Source organism: Euprymna scolopes, chromosome 16 (assembly GCF_053919585.1).
Source record: "Euprymna scolopes isolate OS-2025 chromosome 16, ASM5391958v1, whole genome shotgun sequence".
NCBI classification, from domain to species: domain Eukaryota; kingdom Metazoa; phylum Mollusca; class Cephalopoda; order Sepiida; family Sepiolidae; genus Euprymna; species Euprymna scolopes.
In genome coordinates this window covers 16,412,312-16,438,715 of record NC_136497.1, presented here as the reverse complement: position 1 = coordinate 16,438,715, position 26,404 = coordinate 16,412,312, and the positions used below count along the sequence as shown (strand labels likewise).

The 26,404-nt window shown below is 33.0% G+C and overlaps 1 protein-coding gene across 1 annotated transcript in view; it reads right to left on the bottom strand.

Moving 5' to 3' along the window:
• The window catches only part of LOC145295857 (BPTF-associated chromatin complex component 1-like), a 61,875-nt gene extending 35,926 nt beyond the window's left edge, over positions 1–25,949 (bottom strand). The window contains exons 1-3 of the mRNA XM_080141585.1: positions 25,810–25,949; positions 15,599–15,693; positions 3,737–3,838 (exon numbers count right to left, since the gene is read on the bottom strand). Of these exons, the coding sequence (XP_079997711.1) occupies positions 3,737–3,838; positions 15,599–15,693; positions 25,810–25,827 (215 nt within the window). The 5' untranslated portion in view covers positions 25,828–25,949. The remainder of the gene's footprint in view (positions 1–3,736; positions 3,839–15,598; positions 15,694–25,809) is intronic.
• Between the last annotated feature and the right edge of the window lie 455 nt (positions 25,950–26,404).

Genomic DNA, 26,404 nt, shown 5'->3' with positions numbered 1-26,404 from the left:
AAATAAAAAAAATATTGCGGAAGAGAAAGAAAATATATACTAATTAAATATAAAAAAAGATAAATATTTAATTTAATAATTTATAAATGAACGTGCATAATTCACAAAGTGTAGTTAACACCTATTGTTTTTTCTTACTTTTTCATTGCTTTTACACGTTGGTTCTTACGTAAAGAATAAGTTTAGCCAAACTAATTTTGAAATAGGGTATATCAAAAGAACACATATAAAAACGATACCACTATAAAAACAAATGAAATACTAGATAAAATTGAGCAAAAATAATTACCAAAATTACAGAAAAAGATAAAAGAAAAACAAAACAAAACAAAAAATGGTGAAGTTTGTTGAGTGAAATGAATTAGTGAAATAAAATTAATTGAACTAATAGAAATGTTAAATAAAAAAAATGTCACATTTCAATATTTTTTTAATAATTAAATTCTCAGGGTTGTCGAAATTAAAAATTAAGTGATTTTTTTTAAATTAGACTTCTTTCGAAGCTTGTTACATTGAAAAATAAACCCTGTTTTTTTTTTTTTTAAATAAATTGAAAATAAAACGCAATTAAAAAAATTTAATTGATGATTGAAACTTTAAAAACATATTAAACATTGAAAAATTACTTATCTCACAAATTAACGTCCAATAAAGTAGATCCAGTCTTCATACAGGAATTCGGTTATAATAAATATATCTTTCCCAAACCTTAAAAATTTTTTTTTTTTTTTTTTTTTTTTTTGAGAGAGTTCTTTAAAATCGCCGGGGAATGCCGCCTAAAATTTTAAAGAAGTAAATTTTAGGAGTTTAGTGCCTTTTAAAGACGGTTATCATAATTTATTATCATCATTTAATTTCCTTTTTTCCGCCCCCCCCCACACGTTTCCACGTGGTTCACACTGGTTCAGTAGTTAACCAGTGCTCCTGTTGATGTCAGTCAGCTATCTTTACCTAAGTTTTAATTTCTAGTTAAAAGAATTTTTCATTAATAGAATCAGCATTTTTAAAAATTATTTTTTTAGTTGTATATATTGTATTTACTCTTTGAAGTTAAGGAGGGTTAAAAAAAATTGGTGACACCTAGATGGTGATTTAGGCAAAAAAAAAAAAAAAAAAAAAAGACCCTTACTAATAAAACTGCTCTGGGTGACTAGTTGGTAATTTTGCTAAGTCGTGGACCAAAGAGTTAAAAAAAGATTTCAAGAAATTCAACGAATTTTCATTTGGTCCAAATTTCAAAATTTTGCGAAATAATACAACGTGATCAATTTCATTTTAGAGATATTTCTTTCAAAAGCCTTCTTTGAAAAAAAGAAAAAAAAAGTATATTGTTCTATTAAACCTTTTACTGTTTAAATAATTTGACTTTGCTCGATTTATTTTAAGAAAATATAAGTTGAAAAAGCATTTTCATTCAGTATTAGAAGATTTCAGTAAAAAAAAAACAGTCGCCAAAAAGATAAGCGTATTTTTTAAAATTTTTACTCGCAATGTAGAGCCCTGCATACTTCTTTTCAAGTTAACTCTTTTGTAGTTTTGATTACAATAGATCTGAATGAATGAATCTTGTAAGGGAGGGGCACTAAGCATTGCCCTGTTAATAATGAATTTCTTTGGTTTCTTTTTATAACATGCTACATGTCTCTCTTGCGGTTAGAAATATCAGGACATTTTTTTCTTTTTTTCAACATCAGACTAAAAGAATCGTAATGAAGGAATCGGAAAATTAAGGTATTTTTTAACGATGCGATTCCGATTCCGATACCTCCCAAAATACACGATTCTTACGATTAACGATTCCGATTAATCGTCCCACCACTAATATATATATATATATATATATATATATATATATATATATATTACCTTAACCAAATAATTAGAACTTTGATGTAACATCATAAATTTATGATAGGTTTTAAAACATGAATTCAAACACGTGATCATAAAAATAAATGATCAAGTGAACATTTTCAATAACGTTTGAAATTATTTTAATGGTCTAAAACAATTTATTTGGCTTTAACTATGTTTTCATCTATATATGTGTCTAGTTAAATCTAATTTTAGAATTGTGGGTATTTAAAGTTTTGCATATTCTTTAAATAAATGTTGGCTTTCATAAATGATTATGATAACTAAGTTAAATATTTAAAAAGTTCAAAAGCACTAGACAAAATTATTTTCCAAGCACAATGATAAGGAAAATATTTCCATGCATCCCACTATCAATAATTTCCCCCACTCTTTATCTGTGCCTTAACCTAAATGTAGATTACATGAACAAAGCTTCTTTCTTAGGACTGCACGCCTGTGGAATTGTCTTCCGTTTTCCTGCTTTACAACTGACTACAATATGGTTATCTTCAAGTCCAACGTAAACAAGTTCTTGATGAGCCGATCCACTTAACTAATCAAATTTACCAAATTTCCACTATTAACGATTACTACGATATTTTCCCATCGACTACTGTAGACTCATTAACTCTTATCCTTGAGTGACTTCTGGGCCTTGATAAGTGGCCACTCTTTTGTTAAAAAAAAAGAAAAGAAAAATGAGGCACGCCCATAAGATACCCATTCGAAGTGACGGTGCTCTGCTCATCATTTAAATTAGACATAATCTGGCCATTTTAATGAACACAACTGAATGAGCGTCAATAACTCCAATCCCAGAAGTCTCTACTATAATTGGGATAAATATAAAATAAATATAAAAAGACTTTTGGGCCTATTAAAAACGGGCAAAAGTTATTGCTTGTTGACTTAGAATGAGTGCTTTATGCCGAATTGATGGTCAAATAAGGTTAAATTTGCACTCATTTTATTTATTAATCTTTCACTGTGCATTGAATGGATATCATGCTTAGTTTGCGGCACCTTATCATAAAGGCATATACAAAATTTCAGCCAGATCGGCACAGTAGTTTCTGAGAAAAAGTGGAATGGACAGAAAAAGAGAAATATAGAAATTTTGTTATTAAAAATTCGACCTAATTTGCAATTTTATTTGATATGATCTTTTAGTTTTTATTTTAATTTTTATTTTAGCTTTTTTCATTTCTTTAATTTTATTTGAGTTAAAAAGTCTCGTATTTTTTTTTACCGTGTTCATTTTCCCCCAAAGTGACTGTTACAAAAGTTTTCTTTTTCTCATTTCAAAATTTTTGTTTCTTTTTTTTCAATGTACTTAATTATCTCCCTTTGTTTGAAAATACAAACACTGCTCGATTTCCAAAAATACACAGCATAAATTTATTGTAATATATAATACGCAGTATTAAGGATAGGCAATTTATTGTAATATGTAATACGCAGTATTAAGGATAGGCAATTCAATAATTCAAACTGTGAATTCTTTCTGGGATTTTTTTCAGGATTTTATTTCTAGTAACATTTTTTTCTGATAAAAAAGGAGACTCAGTTACTGTAAATCAAATTATTTAAGAGTTTCTTTCTCCCACACTGGTTGCCTTGTCAAGGCTTGAGAGTTTAGACTACACAACTTTTTAACACACAACTGGTGGCAGAACTTAGAAAGTCAACCTTTTCGCAATAGTATTAGGGACAATGGCACAATAATCCTGATAAAACTTGATCCAGCACACAGAATCTTCAATCCACACCAACATCATTGCCAATTACTTTTATCAGTTTATTAACATAAGTTTTACAAAATTAAATGGTGAGATTTTTGTTTAAGAAAATTATTAAAAAGAATTTTTTTAAACCTTACATAGTTCTGTTTTTTATGACATCACTGATTTTGTTCAAATCTTCACCAAATCGTTTCACTGAAGCTCTGAGTAATTCTATTTCGTGTTCTGTCCATTTCCCACTATAAAAATAAAAAAAAAAGCATACAAAAAATAAAGTTGTACTAATAATACAAGAATACACCAAACTCAGATGTATAATATCATGGAACAAAATTCAAGAAAAAGTAGTGGACAAGGATAAACAAGTCCACACAAAATTTGACATCCACAATTTTGGGGAAGCACATCAATGTCTTAGTACTAATGGATAGCAGAAGTGTATTACCTCAATCTCACTGAGGAAAAGTGCTATGCTGTTTGCATTCAGCCCACCAAAGTGTGGTTGGCATGAAAGCCAGTACCAATGATTTAGTATAGTGTTAATAAGTAACTTTACAGTCAATTGGTTAGTGTGATGTCCAAAATCAATTTGCAAGCCAATTCAACAGTCGAGTAGTGGAGGCTCATTAGACAATGATAAGGTGACCAGCTAAGTTATCCTGCAATACCGTATTCTATCTCTGGCCTGGAGAGCAAAGTGTAGTATCTGTTCTGATACTAAACTTCATCTTTTTTGTCTTTGGTCTCTAAGAAAAAAAATCCTTTTACATTAAGGTAATTTTTAATTTTGTCTCAGTCAAGAGTACCTCTTTTGAGGGAGCTGGATTTTCCCTACACGAAAAACTGACATGGTACTTAATTCTGCCCTTATGAGAAGGCAAGTAAATAGGGACTCTGGAGATTTCCTTCTATCCCAACCTATCCTCTACTGATTTGCAGAGGTAGAGAATAGCCTCACATGTGAGAAAGTGTTTGGAACAATAGAAAGAACAGATTTTATGAGAAGCAGTAAGATATTATGTATGAACTCAAAAGATTTGATGAGAAAGAACAACCAAGAAGTTTCAATGTCAATTTCTCAAAAAAGAGCCATTCATGAAAATCTCAGGAAAAAAAAATAGGTGGTGGTGGGTGGGGGGGTGCTCTACAATGAAGGCTTGGGATTTTGATTCTCCTGAATTTTTAAATGTTCCCAACCTAATTAATGTATACAGCATAATCACATTATATCACAGAAGTTAAGCAACGTTGAGGCTCTTCAGCACCTGATGGGTGACCAATTTGGAAATTCCAGGCACTATATGTAGGAGGACGTCGACACCTCCTTGTAAGAGTTGCAAAAACCTAATATTGTCATCTTCCCTAACGGGAATATACATTCTGGGAAACGCTTGTGATTTTCATTTTGCAGTGATTATAGCTAGACGAGCTCTTGCTGTAAATGTTTTATAGAGAAACCAGAGACTTGGGTTCAGTCAGGCACCTACAATGAGAATAACGATATAGTAAAAATAGAATGGTGCAGAAGGGAAGAAAACTGATCATCCTTTACTGGATTGTAAATTGATTTTTTTTACACTGTGGAGCAGCACTTCACAAAATGTGGCAACACTACTCGACATTTGAATGCATCTAACTTTGACATAGATCAGTAATTGCATTAAGAGTTGTTTTATGTTAAATTTTAATTTTTGATCCACGGAATCGGAGATGTGTATGTGGTTACGATTCAGCAACAATCATGCTTAAAAGCTTCAACGAATATTAAATGCTATTTCAACTTTAAATAAAAAAAACATAATTGTTAATATAATAACTGAAATAAATAGTGGAATATATTTCCAGCCATATGTTATGTATAATACTATTTTATGGTGGACACTTGTGTTTACGTAGGTAATACTGTTATCAAATGAAATGGTTAATTTATTTATCAGGTTGGAAAATGGAAACGGCACTAACCCTATGTAGGTTTAACTAACTTCCATTCTAGGTTGATCTACACTGTGTTCATTTTACTTTTAAATTTGGAATTTCCAGTATTGTGGATACAAGAGTTACGTCCCTTTACCACCAAACTACCCAATGATAATGTATGGACAACAGATAGTTTCATGATAAAGGGACATAACGCTAGTATCCACAATAATACAATGTAATTTCAGAACAATGTATTTCAATTTTATTTTCAATAATTTGTAAAATATTTTAATGGTATTTTTTATTAATAATTAAATATTTTAATTTTATTTTTAATATTTTGACACAAATTTTTACTGGACATAGAATATGATTTTCAAGGCCTTTTCAGGGTAAAAAGTAAAAATTCAAGGACTATGCAATATATAAAGTAAAAGCAGTCTTTTTCAATTTTCATCAACATCTTTCGTCTTAGTATCAAATATTGATTCCGGTTTGTCAGTGCTTTTAGAAAATCATTGCAGCAATCGTAATCGGACAGAATTCCTTCTAGAAAATACTTTGACTTGGTCTGAATTACTTTCATACAAAAGCCATTTAAAAAAAAACGGACATAACTCTGTATTCAGCAATATAGAGTTATTTCTCTTGATTTGGAACAAAAAAAATAGTAAATAAAAATAAATAAAATTAAATTTTTTAAAAGCAAATAAATTGCAACAGTACCAAGCAATGCTGAGCATGTACAACTAGTTATTCTTATGAATATCATTAAACTAATTAATAAATTTGTTGCAAAAATAATATAAGAAACATGGAGTGGAGACAAAGCAGAACTTGAAATGAAACTTATTAAAAAGATAAAACAGAACATCCATACAAGCTGGAAATGGGAGGGAGTACTAAAGTTTGATCCAATTGTATGAAAATTGTAGTTCTTTTTAAATATGCCGACTTATCGTTACGTGTTGCATCAATGCGTGTCTTATGCATGTAGGCATAAAGTAGGCACTTTGTTGTCATTGGTTGAATAAATAATGTCACGTTATTGGATACATATACATATATATATCAATGTGTGTTTTATGTATATGTAATGCACATGCCTTCTGTCTTTGTTGCCACCAAACTTTTTTTTTTATTACATTTTCACCCCAAACAAGGCAAATTGCCACTTTGGTGTAGGGGGCTACTATCAGGGGCAACAACTACTGGGGTACTATGTAGGGATTTGGGCAGCAAGATGTCGGTTCACGTTACACTTGAACTTCTGCACAAAACTTCGGGTTTGTCGAGGGTGCTCATGTTGTGGGGGCACAAGTGATTGCAGTTCGTCAGAGCATTCACCACTAAAATACTTGTAGAAAAGGCAGAGGGATGCAACATTTCGTCGATGGGACAGAGACTGAAGCTTAGATGCCAGTTCAGGGCCTATCAGGTTTGCGACTCTCTTTTGAACCTTGTCAAGGAGCAAGAGACTAGTAGCAGATGCACTAGCCCAGATGTGACAACAATACTCAATACATGGGCGAATGGTGGCCTTATAGAGGTACAGGATACTTTTGGGTATTAGTAGTTGTCTAGCACGGTAGAGAGAGCCCACCTTTCTTGCAGCGGCCCTGGCAATGCCTTCAATGTAATTGTTCCAACTCATGTTTCCTGTGAACGTTAGGCCAAGGAGTTTGAAAGATGTACTCTCAGATAAAGAGTCATTGGCCATTGCTATAGGTGGTAGAGAGGGTTTCTTGTAATTATTGAATGAAACTAGTTTAGTCTTGGCAGCATTGAACACGACCAATCACTTTTGTCCCCATTCCACCACAGATTGGAGGTCTTCCTCAAGTGTTTATGCCATTTCTTTAGAAATGTGTTCATTCGTCTTCCTGTCGTGCCTGCCATAGAGTGTAGTGTCATCAGCATATATACCCATCTCAGAGGCAATTTTGTCGGGGAGGTCATTTATGAATATCAGGAACAATAGAGGTCCAAGGATAGAACCCTGGGGCACCCCCGCATTTATATCATATTGTTTAGATATAGGACCGTCGAGGACAACCTGGATTTTTCTCTTATCTAAGAAAGATTTAATTATGTTAAGTATTCTACCAGTGATACCGTATGATTTAATTTTCTTGAGGAGACCCTCATGCCATACCCTGTCAAAAGCCTTAGATATATCTAGAGCTACCGCTCTGCCCTCCCCCGCTTTATCCAGTGAATGGTATATACGTTCAGAGATTACAGTTAGGATGTCTGCTGTGTAACGGGCTTGTCTAAATCCATATTGTTTGTCAGTCAGAAGTTTAGCATCTGTAAGGTGACGGACTAGAGCATGGTTAATTAAGGTCGCAAATATTTTGGCAAAAAGTGGGAGGAGGCTAATGGGGCGATAATTTGATGGGTCAGTCCTTTCGCCAGAATTCTTGACTACTGGTACAACAGAAGCAGTTTTCTAACAGCCCGGAAAGCAAGCTTCATTAAGGCATTTGTTGTAGAGTTTGGAGAGAACTGGAGCTACTTCGGCTGAGCACATTTTTAATAGCACAGCTGGGATAAGATCGGGTCCACATGCTTTTGAAGTGTCAAGGTTTTTTATGATAGCATGCACCTGAGCAGGGGTGATTTTCAGATCGTCTAGCGTGGCGTCTGTCCGCATAGGAAAGTCAGGTAGGGGGTGGTTGGAAGGGTCCAGTGTGGAGTTTGAGGCAAACCGACTGGCAAGCATGTTAGCCTTGTCGGTTGCTGAGGAGACAACCTCGTGATTGTTGGTTAGTGGGGGAATTGTTGATTGCCCATTATTTACTACACTGTTGTAGATTTTCCAGAAGTCTCAAGTTCCTAGTTTTTGTGCTTCGATGTGCTTTTTAGTGGTTTCAGTAAATTCTCTCTTAGCTGTCGCTATTTCTTTCTTAACGTTATTTCTAGCTTCTATATACTTCAGTCTGTTTGAACTGGACTTATGTCGGTTAAACCTATGGTATGCATGCTGCTTTTGAGCAATGGTAGTTGCGCAAGTCAACGTAAACCATTGGGGAGAGTGGGGCTTATTATAAAATTTACGCATGGGAACATGCGCTTTGATTGCAGTTTTGAACCAGTCAGTGGTCTCGTTTGCACACTGTTCAGCAGGGAGAGAAAAAATATTTCTCCATGGGCCATCTCTGATTAGTTCCCTGATGGCTTCCCAGTCAGCCTTTTTATAATATCTTGTTGTTTTGAGCACTGGCTCTTCAGTTTTGGTTCTCAATTTCAACCATTATCACTGCATGATCAGCGTTCCCGAGTGGGCTGTGGGCCTTCGTTATGCAGTCATTGGGAACTGTGGTCAAAAACAGATCTAGAAGTGATCCAATATCGCATGCAACTCAACACAAAGACAATTCCTTTTGTTCCACCATTATTTCAGTCTTCAATACCCCATGGTGACTGGGATGCAATACCAAATTCTCTTCGCTAGTCCTTTCATCTTCAAACAGGAATTGTGCCCTCTCACGTTACATGAAAACTGTCACCAAGCGAACAACTGTCTTTCCAAGTCAAAATTCAGTCTATCCCAACTCAGTCATTATCTATATAACTATTCTTTGGTTCTCTAAAATTTACCTTTTTGATATTAGACAATTGTGTCATTCTTTGACATCCAAGATCAGCCAATTCATTATTGTTATTCTTTGTACATGTCTTTTGCTTTCAAATTCTTAATTTGTATTTATTTGTTTCAAATCCATATATTCTAAATTCCCCATCATTAGCTGTATAAATTATATACTTACCTCGTTAAGCCTACTCGCTCAATACCATAGGGCCCCAATCTGTCATATTATTGCGATTTTGAACCGTGTAAATTTTTCTTTGTATTAATAAAGTTTATTATAATTAAATAAACACTTTTATGCTTTAAAATGGGCAATAAAAGAATTAAGGTTGGTGTCAATATCTATATAATGAAATATAATATCTATATAATGAAATATAATATCTATATAATGAAATATAATATCTATATAATGAAATATAATATCTATATAATGAAATATAATATCTATATAATGAAAAGAAAAACACAAATGTCAGAGATGTCCAATATGTTTTTCGTACCCAACAATGTGGACAGTCTAGCCAATAGAAGACTTCAACGGAATATTGTTCAATGCTTATATCAGAGTTTTTAAGGATTCTAAGTCTATAACCTCTCTCTCTCCTCTGAAATTGAAACCGACTTAACAGTAAACTCTAATCAGTAAAATCGGCTGCACGGAGATGTGGACTTTTTTAAGACTCATTCATTTGATTCAATGATTGATAATGTAAAATACATGAGCAGATGATAAAACAGGTGAGTAAATATATGTTGGTCTTAATCTAAGTTGTCTACGGACGGTTTGTGAGGATATCTGTAAATATAATGAATCCAAATTAATCCAAGAATTTTAACTTTGATAATCTATACTATTTTTGATACAACATAAAAAAAAGGTTTTATAACAATTCTATAACTGATAAATGCTCCCATGCCATAAATTACATATCCCAGACTGTTAAACCAAATAGGAAGAGAATGAAATAGATACAGATATATATAGAGAGAGAAAAGAGGGTGTAGAAAAAGAGAATTAAACGTGCAATGCATAGTGCATCAACTAGGTCAAATATCCGATCAGGAGATTGTGCAAAATGCACAAACAAAAGAAAAAGAGGAAAAGACAGAAACAAAAAGGATACAGAGACAAATATGACACATTTATAAAAAGAAAAAAAAAACATCTTGGTCAATAACTGACGTAATCTCAAAATTCAAAGTACATTACATTTGGCGAATGTAATTAACGTAGAAGACACCACAAACTTTCAGGCAAAACCTGAACCTAGAACATGTAACCTTCATATGTAATAGAGCGCATATGAGCATGTGGGAAAATATCAGCAAGAGCTGTAAGATAGCTGGCTTGTGAGGATACTAGCAGCAGTAGCTGAAAAAAAACATATGTAAATTAGGAAGTGTGTGAGTTTGCAAAAGAAAAAGGAGAGAAAGGACACCACGTGGTCGTGAAAGTAAAGCGGGCGGTCGAAAAAGATGGACATATAACAAATGGCTGTTTATGGCTGGCGTGTAGTAGAGCAGAAGCAAGAGACTTTTAAGCTGGTGTCAGGGAGAAAGAAAAAAAGAAAGAAAAGTCGAGTCGAATTTATTTATTTTTGTTTGTTCTTTTTCGACAATGCCAGAGAGTGTGGAGGTTTAAGAAAGGTCTGAACTGTAAACAAACACTGTTGAGTATAACGGCCACGTTACGCATGGTGTCCTTCGAAAGATGAATGAACACTAGTTTGATCCTGGCAAGGAGCTTGTCTTTGTTGCTGCAGCATTTTGAAATCCGTCCCAGAAATAATAGTCCATGAGATTGCAATCAGGGGAGTTTGGGGGCGGGGGGAGTATGAGGTCAGATGTTTGGCATTGGTGAAGTCGTACAAGTTCTCGGACAGGCACTTCTGGGTTTTCTCAGAATTGTGCCATAAAGTTAAGTTTTGTTGTTACGCATAACGCCTTCCCACAGCCACTCTCTCCATCCAGTGCTTTCAACAACTCAATATAGCCATCTTTTCGAATATACAAACCAGACTTGTATGAGGAGTGAAGATCCTTGTTTAGTGATTTCTTTACTGTCACCACTGACACCAAAGTTCGAACTGCCTTATCTGAATCTTGTGATAACCTTTTTTGTGTAGCTTTTTGATAAAAGCCAGAATGCTTGATCCTCCTGTTATTCCTGATAGCCACTGCTCCCACATCTTTACTTTTGAATTCAGTGCGAATTATTAGCAATACACATGAAAAAATTGAAATAGCTTGAAATATTTCAATATTGGTATGCATAGAAAGAGCTTGATGAGCTAAGAAAGAATCTTTTTAAATTTTTAAAATCTGATTAAAATTAAGGAAGTTATGGCTATTTTTGTGCCTCACACGTTTGGATATTTTCCCCTCTTTAAGACCATATGCGTTTCGTCACATTTTTTACACTACTTTTTCAGTAAAAATGTCATATCTTCATTAAAACACAAGACTAAAAAATGAAATTTACTGTATAAGTGTATTTTTGTACAAGAAATCAGAATATGCAACTGAAAATCTCCCAAAGTTTATGGTTTCCAAATAATCTGCAGTAAATGTGCATAAATATGCAGCAATTCCTTAAAAATGCCATGTATCCATAAACAGAAAAGAAGTTGGAGAACTCAAAGTTAAATTGTAATGTGCTTTATGTACAAAAAACTTAAATCTAAACATAAGACCATTTAAAAATGAATATATTGCAATATTTCTTTGGTATTATTGTAGATTAACACCTTTTGTTTAACCCCACTCAACTCCTTCTGACCACCCCTCCAAAATGTGATTCTACCTTTTTAGGAAATTATGTATAAAATGCCATGAAAAACTTTAATGAAAGATAAACAAATTATTTTAGAATTGAATGTAAAATAATTTCCTATTACAGATCATTCTAGCATTTTAGGGCAGTTAACTGGGTTTTTTTTCTATGGGAAAATATGCATGCTTTTTTTTTTAAGATGATTATGTGTAGTTTTAAGAGGGTTTCTATGCAATGAGAATATGTGGAGGGTTGCCATTCGGACTTTGAATTAATTGTAGGGCTAAGGAAAATTATGTGTGAACATACTGAAAACTTGACAGAGACAAAGCTAACAAAAACAATATTAGAGGGGGGAGCGGTTAGTTTCACAAAAATTTAATGTAAAATAATTCACCATTTCCTGGCCATTCTAGCATTTTAGGACAGTTAACCAATTTATTTTTATGTGTATTTTCTTTAAGGAAGGATCTATTTTTTGTTTGTTTGTTTTAGATGCTTGTATGTGGCTTACAGAGGTATTTTGTTGGAGGGGAGGGGGGCTTGCCACTCGAACTTAGTGTTATTGTTAGGGTTAAAGAGTGTTTTAGGAGGAGACTTGCCACATATAATTTGGATTAGAGGTGAAGTTAAGAGAGCTTTTTTTTCAAAGAGAGCGTTCATCACTCATAGCGATTCATAATTATTGGCTTTATATTATATATTTAGTTTTAATTTAATAAGAAACTGCGTTGCGAAATTTCAAAGAAAATTCCATAAATTTGTTGATTTCTATTTTCGAGGTTGAAGGTGTTAATTCCATAGGCCGTTTATACTACGTTGGAGCAGGTTGTAAAAATATCTTTCGCTTAATAAGTAGAAAAAAAAATTAACGAAATAAAAAGCTTCCTAATTGTAGTTTGATGTGTTTTCTAACTGCTTTTAAAATTTCAAGAATATTGATATAGATTTTGAGGGTTTGTATTCGAAAAAGTTGTCAAAAAAACAAATATATAACAAATAAATGTTATCAAAAGCAAGTTACTTTTCTACCTAACTGGATAATTTTTTAGTGTTTTTATTTAATGTAACATGTTTATTCAGCTTGAAAACAGTGTTTACCGATGTTTTGGAAAATTTTAAATGGCGCCCGCCGCCCGACTCTCTTGAAACGGTAAGTTTGGGGAAAAGAGTTAAAAATAAAAAAGTAGACAAAATACTGCTAGAAACTCGCTCAATATATGTTACCGTGACATAGGCTGACATATATTCGGTGAGTTTTTAACAGTATTTTGTATAGTTTTTTTTTTTTTTTTTAATTTTTAACTCCTTTTCTCAAACTTACCGTGTCAAAGAGAGTCGGGCCGGGCGCCATTTTTAATTTTCCAATACATTACATCGGTAAACACTGTACGTTTTTCGAGCTGAATAAACATGTTACATTAAATAAAAACACTAGAAAATTATCCAGTTAGGTAGAAAAGTAACTTATCTTGCCTTTGATAACATTTATTTGTTATATATTTGTTTTTTGACAACTTTTTCGAATCTATGTATAAACGAGATTTTGATACTTATTTTGATTTTGAAAAAAAAAACATTTGTGGCTGTTCGCAGTAAAACATTGTTTTAATTCGCTGTTGAACAGCGAATTGAACAGCGACGCTGTTCAAAACTAATTTAAAGAATAAAAGTGCATGCAAGCTATATATCTACAAAAGTTTATTTTGTTTTTTTTAACCATGTTTTTAAATTTGACGAAAAATGTGACAAATTGCAACAGATTCATAATGCCGAATTGGTTGGGATTGTTATTATACATTCTGAAAACCGAATAGTTCTAAACTAATGTTATTCTGATAACAAAATAGCTCTAATTAAACATAAGAACATTTATATTCATATTTCATTATGTTTTCATTTTGTTTCATTTTGTTTTTCTTAATTATTTTCATTATGTTTCATTTTGTTTTTCTTAATTCATTCTTGAATAAAAATTAAAGAACGCGTGTTTGTTTATACACTGTGCTATGGCTGATTCTACAGGCTGTAGCTGCTGCTGCTTCTAGTAATATTAACTTCAAATTCGAGAAATAGAAACAATTTTTTTTTTCGGGTAGGTCCTTTTAAATTATCAATTACCGCGGTCCTACTCAACATAAAATAATACTTTTAATTGATAAAGATAGTAAAAAGATTGATTTACTTACTACTGGGTGTCCGAAGAATTTTTTTTTCAAAATGTTCGATACTCGGCATATTAAAGTCTTATTTTTAACACGACAAAAAAAGAAATGGTCAAAAATATTTCGGACACTTGACAGTATTAAGATTAACACCTCTTCTTATTGATTCCCATATTTCATGACGAAATTCTTCATACAATCACGGTACGGACCTTTAGAAAACAGGGGGGGTCATTACAAAACCTTACCGAAAACGCCATTTTATGACGTCCCCATTTTTATCACTTTATTTGCTTAAAACTCTTAAAATATATAATGTACATTCATATTTATTAATTCATTTGAAAGTATATTCATTTCCGAACAAAACAGTAGTAATTTAAAGACTTGAAGTGCTTTGGTTTAAAAAATATGGCTATTTTAGTAGAACTACCTTGAAATCTGTGATTATCCAAAGCGTTTCTTCGTCCGTGTGTATTACTAGAATTATCACGATGCAGGTCACTCTCTTCCAATGTTTTCCAGATCTCAAACCCACTAATAGTATACAGAAACAGCTATATGTTGTATTTATCATTATTAAATACTTCAAATACTTCTTAAATGAAAAAAATTATCAAAATAGTCTCAAACCTCCTGCTATAGAAAATCAATGTCAGAATTTTGCAATTTTATATGGCTTTAAACATATAAATCAATACCAATGTTTTATATGAATCGATACGATAATACCTTTAACATACGTACATGTGTTTCCAGATTATAAATAATTTGATCCGGAGATCCTATTTATTAAAAAGGAGACTAAAAAGGTGATAATATACTACAAACATTAAATTATTGGTATATAGATTTAATACTAGTAGTATGTTATCACCTTCTATCCTTTTTTTTAATAAATAGGATTCCCAATCACCGAAGACACAATGTAAAAAAAAAATATATTTTTTTTTAAAATGATGTCGCTTTTGCGATGTACATGAAACTAAAATATACATTCTTGGTCTTCTGGCTAGGATCCAAGGGTAGTATCTGTTCTGTCTAAAAATGGTATAATGATATTGTGGGATTTCTGTTAGCACCAGGCGTCCATACAAGGAAAATATGTCACAGACTCCTATAAGAATATTGGAGATAACCGTAATAACCAGATACATTCTGACACTACATTAACCAGATTACTTAGATAAATACTTTTACAATTTTAACTAAAAGGGCTACAATAATATTGTGAGGTCTCCATTCACACTGAACGCCCATAGAATGCCCAGCAGCAAATATATTACATATGAACGATGCCGCTGTAGAATTTCCACAGGTTCCACTGATTTTAATAAGTATTACATATCAAAGTATTGCTAGTTTTCACACAATTATCTTGTCCGTTGCATGATCACCATTGTTCATAAATACTTTTTATTATTTCAATTGTTTATCAATCCTTTCGTATGAAATTAACACTGGATTGAAAATATAATTGACGACAAAATGTAAAAGTAAATATATTTTTTTTTTTTTGATTAAAAAATAAATAATCACTGACCTCGTTGGACTGGGTTCGGCTGTAGGATGTAAAGACATGGTTAGTTCTCCTAGCTTGCTGAACGCTTGTCCAGCAGCTGTAAAGATCTCCCCTACCTGTAAAGAAAAAAAATTAAGATTTAACAGTTAGAAAGACTAGACAAGCAGGAAATTATTTTTAATAAATATTGTTATTTATTAAAAAAAAATTAACATTTTTTTTTAATTTAATTTTCAAGTAATAAAATATTCATCTTCAGAAAATTGGACAGTTTGGTTTTTTTTCTTGTTCTTATATGGCATGGTGGTGTTGGTGGCAAGTCCTGGCATAACTTGAGATGTTTGAAGTGAAATCAAAATGTCTATATGTCTAAATAAAAAAATTATGGTCATAAACGACAAAAAAAAAAAAAAAAAAATGATAGCTTTTTCTTTTTGTTTTTAAATATTTTAAATTAAGGCTTTTCAATAATATTAAGTAGGTTAATTCCTATTTCAGTCATCCAAATTATTTAGTGTGAAATCGGTGATCCAATGATCGTGGAGACTTCTGGGATTGGAGTTATTGACTCTCATTCAGTTGTGTTCCTTCATTAAATTGGCCAGATTATGTCTAATTTAAATGATGAGCAGAGCACTTTCACTCCGAATAGGTATCTTATGGGCATGCCTCTGTTTTTTTTCGACACTTATCAAGGCCCGGAGGCCATTCGAGGATAAGGGTTAATGAGTGTACCGAAGTCAATAGGAAAATGCCATAGTAATCGTTAGTAGTGGGAATTGGGTAAATTGGGTTATGTAAGGGGACAGCTCATCAAGAACATGTCCACGTTGGACTTGAAGACAACAATATTGTAGTCAGTTGGAAAGCAGAAAAATGGAACAGAGTTCCACTTGCATACAGTTCTAAGAAAGACGCCTTGTTCATGAAATATACATTTAGGTTTAGGCACAGATAAAGAGTAGGAGAAATTATTGATAGTGGTTTCAGCTAGACGAGTGTTTTTTTTCATGAAAGTCAGTCCAGAGGAAATCATAGATTGGAGCTCATTTATTTATCACATAAATACCTTTAGATATTTTTTTCAGTTTTTGAAATATATTGTAATTAAATATAAGCATATTCATAACCATTATTTTTTTCAAGTATTTATTTACATTTGTTTTTAAAAAAAAAAAAATTAATAGGCCCAATTACCAAGGAATTTGGAAACATTTAACGTGTCAATTAGAAAGTTATTCTTCTGAAAACCCCTTTACTTAATCTGTGCTTAATTGACAATCCTGCTGAAAAAAAAAAAAAAAAAAAAAAAAAAAAAAAAGATGCTGAAACTCTTTTACTCATCATTCAGCTATATGTTCGACCAGGAACATGCATTATAACTGATGGCTATTTGTGGTGGACCATAAGTACAATTTAATAATAATATGTTGGTGTTTATTCAGATTAACATAGCAATAAAAAAAAAAAAAATTTTTAAAAAACAAACTTATTTTGTACCTACTTGTCATGGAATGAAGATTTTATATTCCAAAAATCACAAAAATTGATCAAGTATTTTTTTTTTATTATTTACAAAAAACAAGTTTGCGATTTATTTTGCCAATAAGTAGCAGATGAGGCCATGTTTCTCTAGAGAACATGGTCAACGATTATTTTGTCAGTTTCCATGTGCATTGGGATTGTCTGCCTTTGTCTACCGATTTGTTGATACATTTTTTCCACCCTCATCTAAACAGAGTAAAATTTTATTTTCTGGAATAAAAATAAAACTGGTGTTTAAGATAGAGTCAACAGATTGATTTTTTTTAAATATGTTGATTTACGCAAAGACACTATTACGGATTTTTCATGCTGAAAATAATAATTCAAAAATTATGAAAATTTATTGAGTAGAAAGTTATTTTTAGTTACGGAAAAATACATGGGAGACATAACTCAAAACGAATATATAGCAACTATTATGTCTGCTATATCAGGTTCCGTGTGTGGCGTGAACACGCAGACAGAATTAAGACCGCACATGCAGCACACAATGTTGCCCTGTTGATCAGACATCAAACATAAAAGTCATTGAGGTCACTTCCTTTTAACCTTTCGCTTCTGTCTCTTTTCTTCCTTTTTTCTCTTTTCACCTGGACGCAACATGCATCGATCCAAGAAATACGTGCGGCATGATTCGGTCAAATTATACTTCTTATATGCAAGTCCAAACTTATCAAGATAAGATACTATCTGTCTAATTATAAACACTGATCAACTTAATTTTACCATGAAAATTATTGGACTGTAACGGACAATTGATTATCTAACAACATCACTAATGAACATATAGAACTATAGAACCATACCTAAACACATGTTTACACACACACACACACACGTTTATCATAGCAAAGTATGATTGTAAACTAAACGCATGTTTTTCCATTGTTTACAATAAATGTTCAGTTTTGTATATATATATATAATTCGGTCCTATGTTGTCTTATTTTAACATCAGACGCATATTTATCCTCTACAAATATTTTAGATTACTTGATAATTGCTGCAATATTTGTTGTGATAGACTTTATTTTACTAAAAACACAATAGCAGTTGATATAGAAGATTAATTTTATTAATTTTTGGATATATTACTATTTTCAACATGACAATTTAGTACATAATATTGTTTTTGCTTAAAACGAAATATTTAAAAAATCGATTTGTCGACTATCTTCATAAGAATCATAAAACTACTTGATCAAATTATGCAATTTTTGGAATTTTTCATCTCCGTCTCGTGACTGGTACATACATCATACAGACATTTCTTTACTTCTTTAATTTTAAATGCCGCCATAAGTGCCAATCTGAATAAGCAATAATTCATCTATATATCTATAAAAGTGAGAATGTGTGTGTATGCGTGAGGACACTTCTCAATCTATACATTCAATGGATTTTTGATCAATAGACTTGAAATTTGGTATACAAGATATTCAGACATATGGAAAACTAATTAGTTTTCATCCGGAAAAAATGGGCTGCTCAGGGGTGTAGAGGAATGGGTAAGGATATAGATGGTAAGAATAAGAGTTTGAGAAAGGAGTAATGTTACAGGTTAGTCAGAAGCTCTGGTTGGGTGGCCATTCCAACCAGAGCGGCTCTTCATTACATGTTGACGAGCCAAGAATTCAGCAGAAAAAAGAGAGAAATATGAGAAACAGGAAGTGACGTGGCTGTCTCGCTCTCCGGTTATCAGAGTTAAACGGCGACAATCAAGTTAGCCTGGGAGTTTCAATTCCCACAATACTCCCTTCCTAGTTAGCTGGAAGCTAGAGGAAAGAAAAGATAACTGGAGAAAAAAAACATGCATATATATGTGTGCATGTCCACTGTATAAGAACGAGAAATAATTCTTATTTATTAAGTATCAAGGTGACAAGTGTTCAAAACTTGTATAACTGTGGGATGGTCACAGGAACGATGTTGTGAGTTTGAGTGCGAGCGTTGCAGTCATAGACTGTATTGCCACGGAGTCTATGAAGCGTGTGCAAGGATCAACACGATAGGCTGAAGTTGGTTAGCGTTGGCTGCGAATGTGTCGACTACATGCTTACGGTCACAAGTGGGTCTGCGAGGAAATAAGTCAGTCTGTAGAGAACTGTGTCTACGTTGTTCAGCGTTACAAGTGGGTCGGTATGGATCTGAACACCCAGGAATGAGTGTCTTAGGCTGCGTGATGCAGCTTACTCATGGCAGCTGAGGAACTTCAATGAGGTGAATCGAGGTGATTTATTGTGATATCCAGTTTGGTGAACATTTTCGTATGTTGGTGGTTGTGGTTGTTGTGAGAAGAGGTTGATATCCTGTAACATGTTGCTGGAAAGGCTTGATGCGCCGCAACATGTTGCTGGAAAGGCTTGATGCGCCGCAACATGTTGCTGGAAAGGCTTGATGCGCCGCAACATGTTGCTGGAAAGGCTTGATGCGCCGCAACATGTTGCTGGAAAGGCTTGATGCGCCGCAACATGTTGCTGGAAAGGCTTGATGCGCCGCAACATGTTGCTGGAAAGGCTTGATGCGCCGCAACATGTTGCTGGAAAGGCTTGATGCGCCGCAACATGTTGCTGGAAAGGCTTGATGCGCCGCAACATGTTGCTGGAAAGGCTTGATGCGCCGCAACATGTTGCTAGAAAGGCTTGATGCGCCGTAACATGTTGCTAGAAAGGCTTGATGCGCCGTAACATGTTGCTAGAAAGGCTTGATGCGCCGTAATATGTTGCTAGAAAGGCTTGATGCACTGTAACATGTTGCTGGAAAGGCTTGATGCACTGTAACATGTTGCTGGAAAGGCTTGATGTGCCGTAACATATTGCTGGAGACTTGTTGTCACTTTTTCCTTTCCATAATCGTGTTGAAAACTGGAGTTGAAATAGTGTGAGAATTGCTATTTGAGTTTTTCAGTGGGCTTGTTGCCACACATTCTCCATAGTTAAGTTGAAAGCTAAAATATTTTTTTATATTCGCACATGGCAAAAAAAATATTTAGATATAGTGAAGAAAGTTTACAGTTGTGATACGTAGCTAAAATGCGTGTGAAGGAATGTTTTTAGACTTTGTCATCCACAGCAAAATTTATACATAATTTCTGATGTTGAAAATATGTTGGCATTACTATTAAGTTGTTAGAATTCTCGTTTGTATAAAGAAGTTATTTTCGTTCATTGTAGCGGTGGACGTACGTCACTGGAGTTACGTCTGTGCTATAGTGTGATGTTCGTTCATTGCAGGTGCTCGCTCCACACGTGCGTAATCATGTTTTTTTTTGTGAAAGTGTTTCCTGACTGAGGTAAACAAGAACTAGTCCTCAGAAAATAGTTTAGTTAAATAAACTGGTTTATAAGAAGGACTGCAATAGGAAAATTTGACCTTTCAGGCAGGCGAGGTCAGATTTTGATTCCTTTATGACGAAGGACAGAAGAAAGAAAATCTGAGTTAAAAGATGAGAAAAAAAACGTATAAGAATATTTCAGAGTGCACATTGTATACAAGATGTAATTAAAAATATTTTCCTGTTGGGATTATAACGGTGAAGTGCATTGTTCGCGAGAAAAATTTAAATGTTTGTGAAGATAGTAGTTTGTTGGTATCATCAAAGCTTTTAACGGATATCGTTGTTCAAAGATAAGCTTTGTAAAAAAAATGTGAAAAAGAGAATATATATTTTTTTTATTTGTGCGTGAATATAAATAAAACTTCTTGTTCTTTTATGTTTTATTATAATTATTTAGGCTGTGACGGAAAAAAGTTTTTTTTTTTTTTTCTTTCGAGGGCAATTTGTGTTTTCATTTTAATTGTAAAATAAAGATGGCGGACAATAGATAAAATACGCACGTGTTGGACGATAAGGTTAAGAATGCGATGAAAAAGTCTTTTTCTCCTTTTTTGAAATTGCGTTTTTTGTTTTGTTTTTAGTATATTTCGCTGATTATTTAATATTGGCATATTGCTTCATTTGCGACATTTTAAAATGTTTTTTTGAATGTAGATTGTTCAGCGTTAGGTCACCATTCTTGAAAAGATCACGTTGAGATCTATCACTTTGTTGGAGGGGGGGGGGGCAGGACAGGATGGTCTGTTTATGTTATAGACTATCCCGTCCTCATGTGTAGTTAAATGAATTGAATGGTAGTGATTGAAAAGCAAAATGTCGAATAATGATGATGAAAACATACCGATATATGTATTAGTGAAAGAATGTAGATTTATTTACATAAATATACACATGAAATAATAAGGATATAGATAGTAAGAATAAGCGTTCATTGAGAATAAGAGTTTGTTGAGAAAGGAATAACATTACTTGCGATTAATGAGAGGCTGACGGGTTAGTCAGGAGTGCTGCTCAGGTGGCCATTCCAACCGGAGCGGCTCTTCGTTACATGCTGACGGGCCGAGAGTTCAGCAGAAAAGAGAGAGAAATATGAGAAACAGGAAGTGACGTGGCTGTGTCGCTCTCCGGTTGTCAGAGTTAAAAGGTGATAATCAAGTTACCGTGGGAGTTTCCATTCCCACAGGGGTCAAAATTAGTACGTGGGAGTCATAGGATTTTTATCTGTTTGCTGTTTCACGAAGGCGCATGCATGAATGGTTTACGTGATGGATTTATTATATTAAAAATAAGTATAAAACACATTTTAAAGATCATGTCAAGTCGGCCTAATGATTGTCGTACTTGACAAACTATCTTTAGGTTTTGGTTTCGATCTCAGCTCGAGTAATCTTCTTTTTTTTTTTTACAAAGAGTGAACTGTTTACAAAACTAATACTGGCATGTACAGGTCTCAGTTTCTTTCCATTTTTTTTTTTTTTTACATCATTTTCTTAAAAGATTTTCACTGCGTTTAATACCTATGGTATTTGTTTTACGACCAAGCACAGCCAGGCATCCTACTAGTATATATATCTAGAAAAGTGAGAATGTGTGTGTGTGTGTGAGGACACTTCTTAACCTATATACTCAAAGAATTTTTATATACAGACTTGAAATTTGGTATACAAGATATTCAGACATGTGGAAAACTTTTTAATTTGTTTTTATCGGAACAAATAAAGAGCTGAAGGAGTCAAAATTGAAAATTTGGCACGTGATAGTCGTCAAATTTTTATCCGTTTGCTAACTGTTTTACGAATGCGCATGCATGAATCGTTCACATTACAAATTACTTATGCTAAGAATAAATAGTTTCGATCTCAGCCTCAATATTTTTTTACTTACAAGAAGTGAACTGTTTAGAAAAAACATAATACTTGCATGCATGTCTTAGTTTCTTTACTTCATTCTTAGTTTTTAAAGAAATTTAAGGCTACGTTTAATACTGGGCAACGCCGGACACATTTGTTAGTATATTTATAAAAGTGAGAATGTGTGTGGACACGTCTCAACCTATATACTCAACGAAGTTTTGATCTACAGACTTGAAATTTGGTATGTAGAGTATTCAAACACGTGGAAACCTTTTTAATCAGTTTTCATTCAGAAAAAAGGGCTGCTAAGGGGTCAAAATTGAAAAATTGGTATGTGGGTGGGGGGATCATCAGATTTTTATCTGTTTGCCAAGTGTTTCACAACTGCGCATGTGCCAAGCATTCACATTATATTAAGAATAAGTAGGTTTGAAAACACTTTTTAATGTGTCAAGCTGGCCTAATGGTTAACGTACTTGACTCAATGTCTTTAGGTTTTGGTTTCAGTCTCAACGAGAATTTTTTTTTTCTTACAAAAAGTGAACTATTTGGAAAAAACATAATACTCGCAAGCACATGTCTCAGTTTCTTTCTGTTATTTTTACTTAATTTTTTTTAATGTTATGTTTAATACCTACACCCGGTACATCTAGTATATTTATAAAAGTGAGAATGTCTGTGTGTGAGGACAACTTATATACTCGAGTTTTTTTTATCTACAGACTTGAAATTTGGTATGTTGGGTATTCAGACATGTGGAAAACTAACGGTTTTCATCTGGAAAAAAGGGGGGGGGGCTGCTGGATCAAAATTGAAAAATTGGTACTTTTATCAGATTTTTATCGGTTTGTCAACTGTTTCACGAATTGTTAACAAGGCAACTTCCTTATGTTAAAAATAAGTAGATTTGAAAACACTGTTTAAAGCTTGTGGCAAGTTGGCCTAATGGTTATCGTACTTGACTTACTGTCTTTAAGTTTTGGTTTTGATCTTAACTCGAGTACTTTTCTTACTTACAAGTAAACTGTTTAGAAAAAACATAATACTCGCATGTAGATGTCTCAGTTTCTTTACGTTTTTTTTTATTTCATTTTTTTTTTTTTAAGAATTTACTGTTACGTTTAATACTGGATGTAAAAAATTCTGCAGGCACCTCATTTGTCAGTTTGACCGCCCACAAATTTGTTTGGACCAATCAGATTGATCATTGTTATTAACTGCCGAGTCATATTTTCGTGCTATTTTTCTGTTTCAGGTGGCATCAGTTTTTTCTTCAAGACAGCAGGCCAAATGGACATGAAAAACTCCTCCTTATTCAAGGCATGGAGCTTCAAATCCCTTTAGTCTCTTTGAGACCTATCAATGCCCTAATGTGGGGCAAAATGTTATCATTTGCAAACACCAATGCCCTTAAGTCGGGTGAAATATTATATTCTTCACACACTTGCTTGCTTACGATTGGACTGACTTTTATCATTACTTATTTAATGTCTCTCTGGGACGATTCTTAAGGTTTACATTTTGACCTGCCACTTGTCCGCCATTCGGACGTTTTTTCCAGTGAACTCCATGATGACAACCACACTCAAATTATTCATCCTTGAAATACATCGACTTGCTGCAACTATTCTTCAAACAGCGTGGAGACTTGAATCCTGCAAACGCGAAGATAAACCATGAACTACTACCCTTACGGGTGTTACCGGCTCTGTTCAGCAGAAAACTAAAGATGGCACATCTTTTGCGATTAGATCTTTTACTTTAATAAAATTTACGTTGAAGTTTAAAGGTGAGCCTGTTGGGCTTTCTGTTGCCTTTCATTCTGCCAAGAGCAAAACTGAGGTTGGAAAATATCTCACCACACGGGCAACATCAGGTATATCTGCTAGTACATATCTATATCTAAAATATCAAAATAAACGGCGGACATGTACTGCAACTGCACTACTGCAGTGGCAGTGCTTGCTTTTCCCTAAAAATGTGTTTTTATTCACGTTTGCCTACGATTATCATAGATTACAGACTTACTTACCTATCATAGCAGAAAAAAAAAAATTGATAAAAAATAAATTTAATCACTTTTAAAAAGTCACTGTTCTAGTTGCTCCTTGGCTTACTGTAATCTCTTTATCAACGTGTCAGTGACACGGTAAGATTTTCTGTGTGTACGTAGTTTTCGTGTCTACATAAATGACAGCCTACTGACCCCGTATTAAAAGACGCTTTAAATATATTTCCGGATCAGGAGAGGTATTTATTTGGAAAAAAAAAATAATAATAATGCATGCTATATACATTCTCTAATAGAAAAAAAAATATATATATATAGCAACATATTTTCATTAGGGGATGAGATTTGGCCTATCACCGTCTTGAGCATCATTTTAAGCTTGTGCTGATTAATTTGATTGATTGGTTAATGAAATGATTACATGATTGCTTTTACTTCCAAACAAACGAAGCTCAGAAAGAGCGACAACTCAAGTTGAAAAAACTGAGAATCATTGTTTTGTAAATACAAATGCAAAGAGAAAACATTTTACATTATTTTCATCGTTTCAATTAAAGAAAAACGTAAAATAATCTTTTTATTTTTGTTTGAATTTACGTTTTATTTTTTTAAAACATTAGTTTCCTTAAGCTACAGCTATCGTTCTTCTTTAGTTAGCATCGTTCCTAACTTGTTTATAAAGAGAACGACTATATTTTTACGACCGATTTCATCTTGGTTTCGCATGTTGGTATTATGGGTTTTTTTTTTGTTTGTTTGTTTTTTTTTTTTTTGTTTCTTTACTAAAACGTGGTTTATGTAACAAGAATTCACCTGAGAAACTTTAGAGGAAGGTCTCTTCTTTTTAATATAAATTTAACATGAGCACCCATTTACCGATCAGTTAGCGGTAAAAAAGGGGGAGGGGAGGGAGGCAGGTAACATTTTTTTTTAAATTTTTTTAGAGGGAAAACAGATTTTGTGTGAGTAAGTATGAGTGAACCAACCAACCATGAATCAAGTTTGTGCGGCCGCGTTTTTGTTTTTTGTTTTGTTTTTTTTTTTCAGTCAAGAATTTATTTAACATTTTTTTTTCTTTTTCATGTGTTAATTTTTATTGATTTTTCGTTTTTTAGAAACTAGGTCGGTTTTAAATGCGGGGAAATCCACCCCCTCCCTCCAAGTTGTCTCATGTGAAATCAAGAGAAAAAAATATCCCATGTAAAAAGGAAAGATAATCCTAAATTGATTTTTTTAATCGGATATTGATTTTAAAAAAAAAATTAATTAAATTTAGATTATTCGGAGATAAGTTGTCATTGATTTCACCATTTTTTACATCACCATACTTAACTACTATTACTACTGTTGTAATGTCATTGCGTAGTTGCTTATAAAATAAAGTAAATAACAGACTCATGAAAATAATCATTCCGGATTCTATCCTAATTTAATAAATTCCGTCTAATAAGTTTCAATAATAAAAGAAATGAGGAAAGTAACTAACCTTACTGGCCGAACTCATCGTGCTTATTGTTTACATAAAAAGGCCGCTTTTTCAACCGACATACTCTCGTTCCCGGTGTTACTAATAGTAATACCGCATTTTTAAACATATTTATTTTTTTTATGCAAAAACATATATAGTGATGAATATATATTTAAAATTATTTATAGAATAATAAAAAATATAAATTTAATTTTAATATCTGAACGCCACGGTTCAAATTCATTTTTCTTTTGTTAGAGAATATTAGCGGCTAGAAATGACGTATATCGTGAAAAATAAAAGGAGAATTACCACGGCCACCGAGATATAGAAGGCCTGTTAAATGAAAAATACCTGCTGGCAATGTAGGTAAGATTTGGCAAACTATCTGTGTCGATGCTATATGAGGGCCTTTTTAAAAAGATTTAAAACATGTTAAAAAAAGAAAATAAAACGAACCCAATTCGATTACCAATGAAACTGAACTTTATGCAATATAAAATATAAATATTATGTAAAATTACGTAATTTTAAAGCAATATACAATCTAATAATGATAAAACTGAATTATGAATTTAGGGAACAAACAATTAAACAACATTTCTTGGCCTTC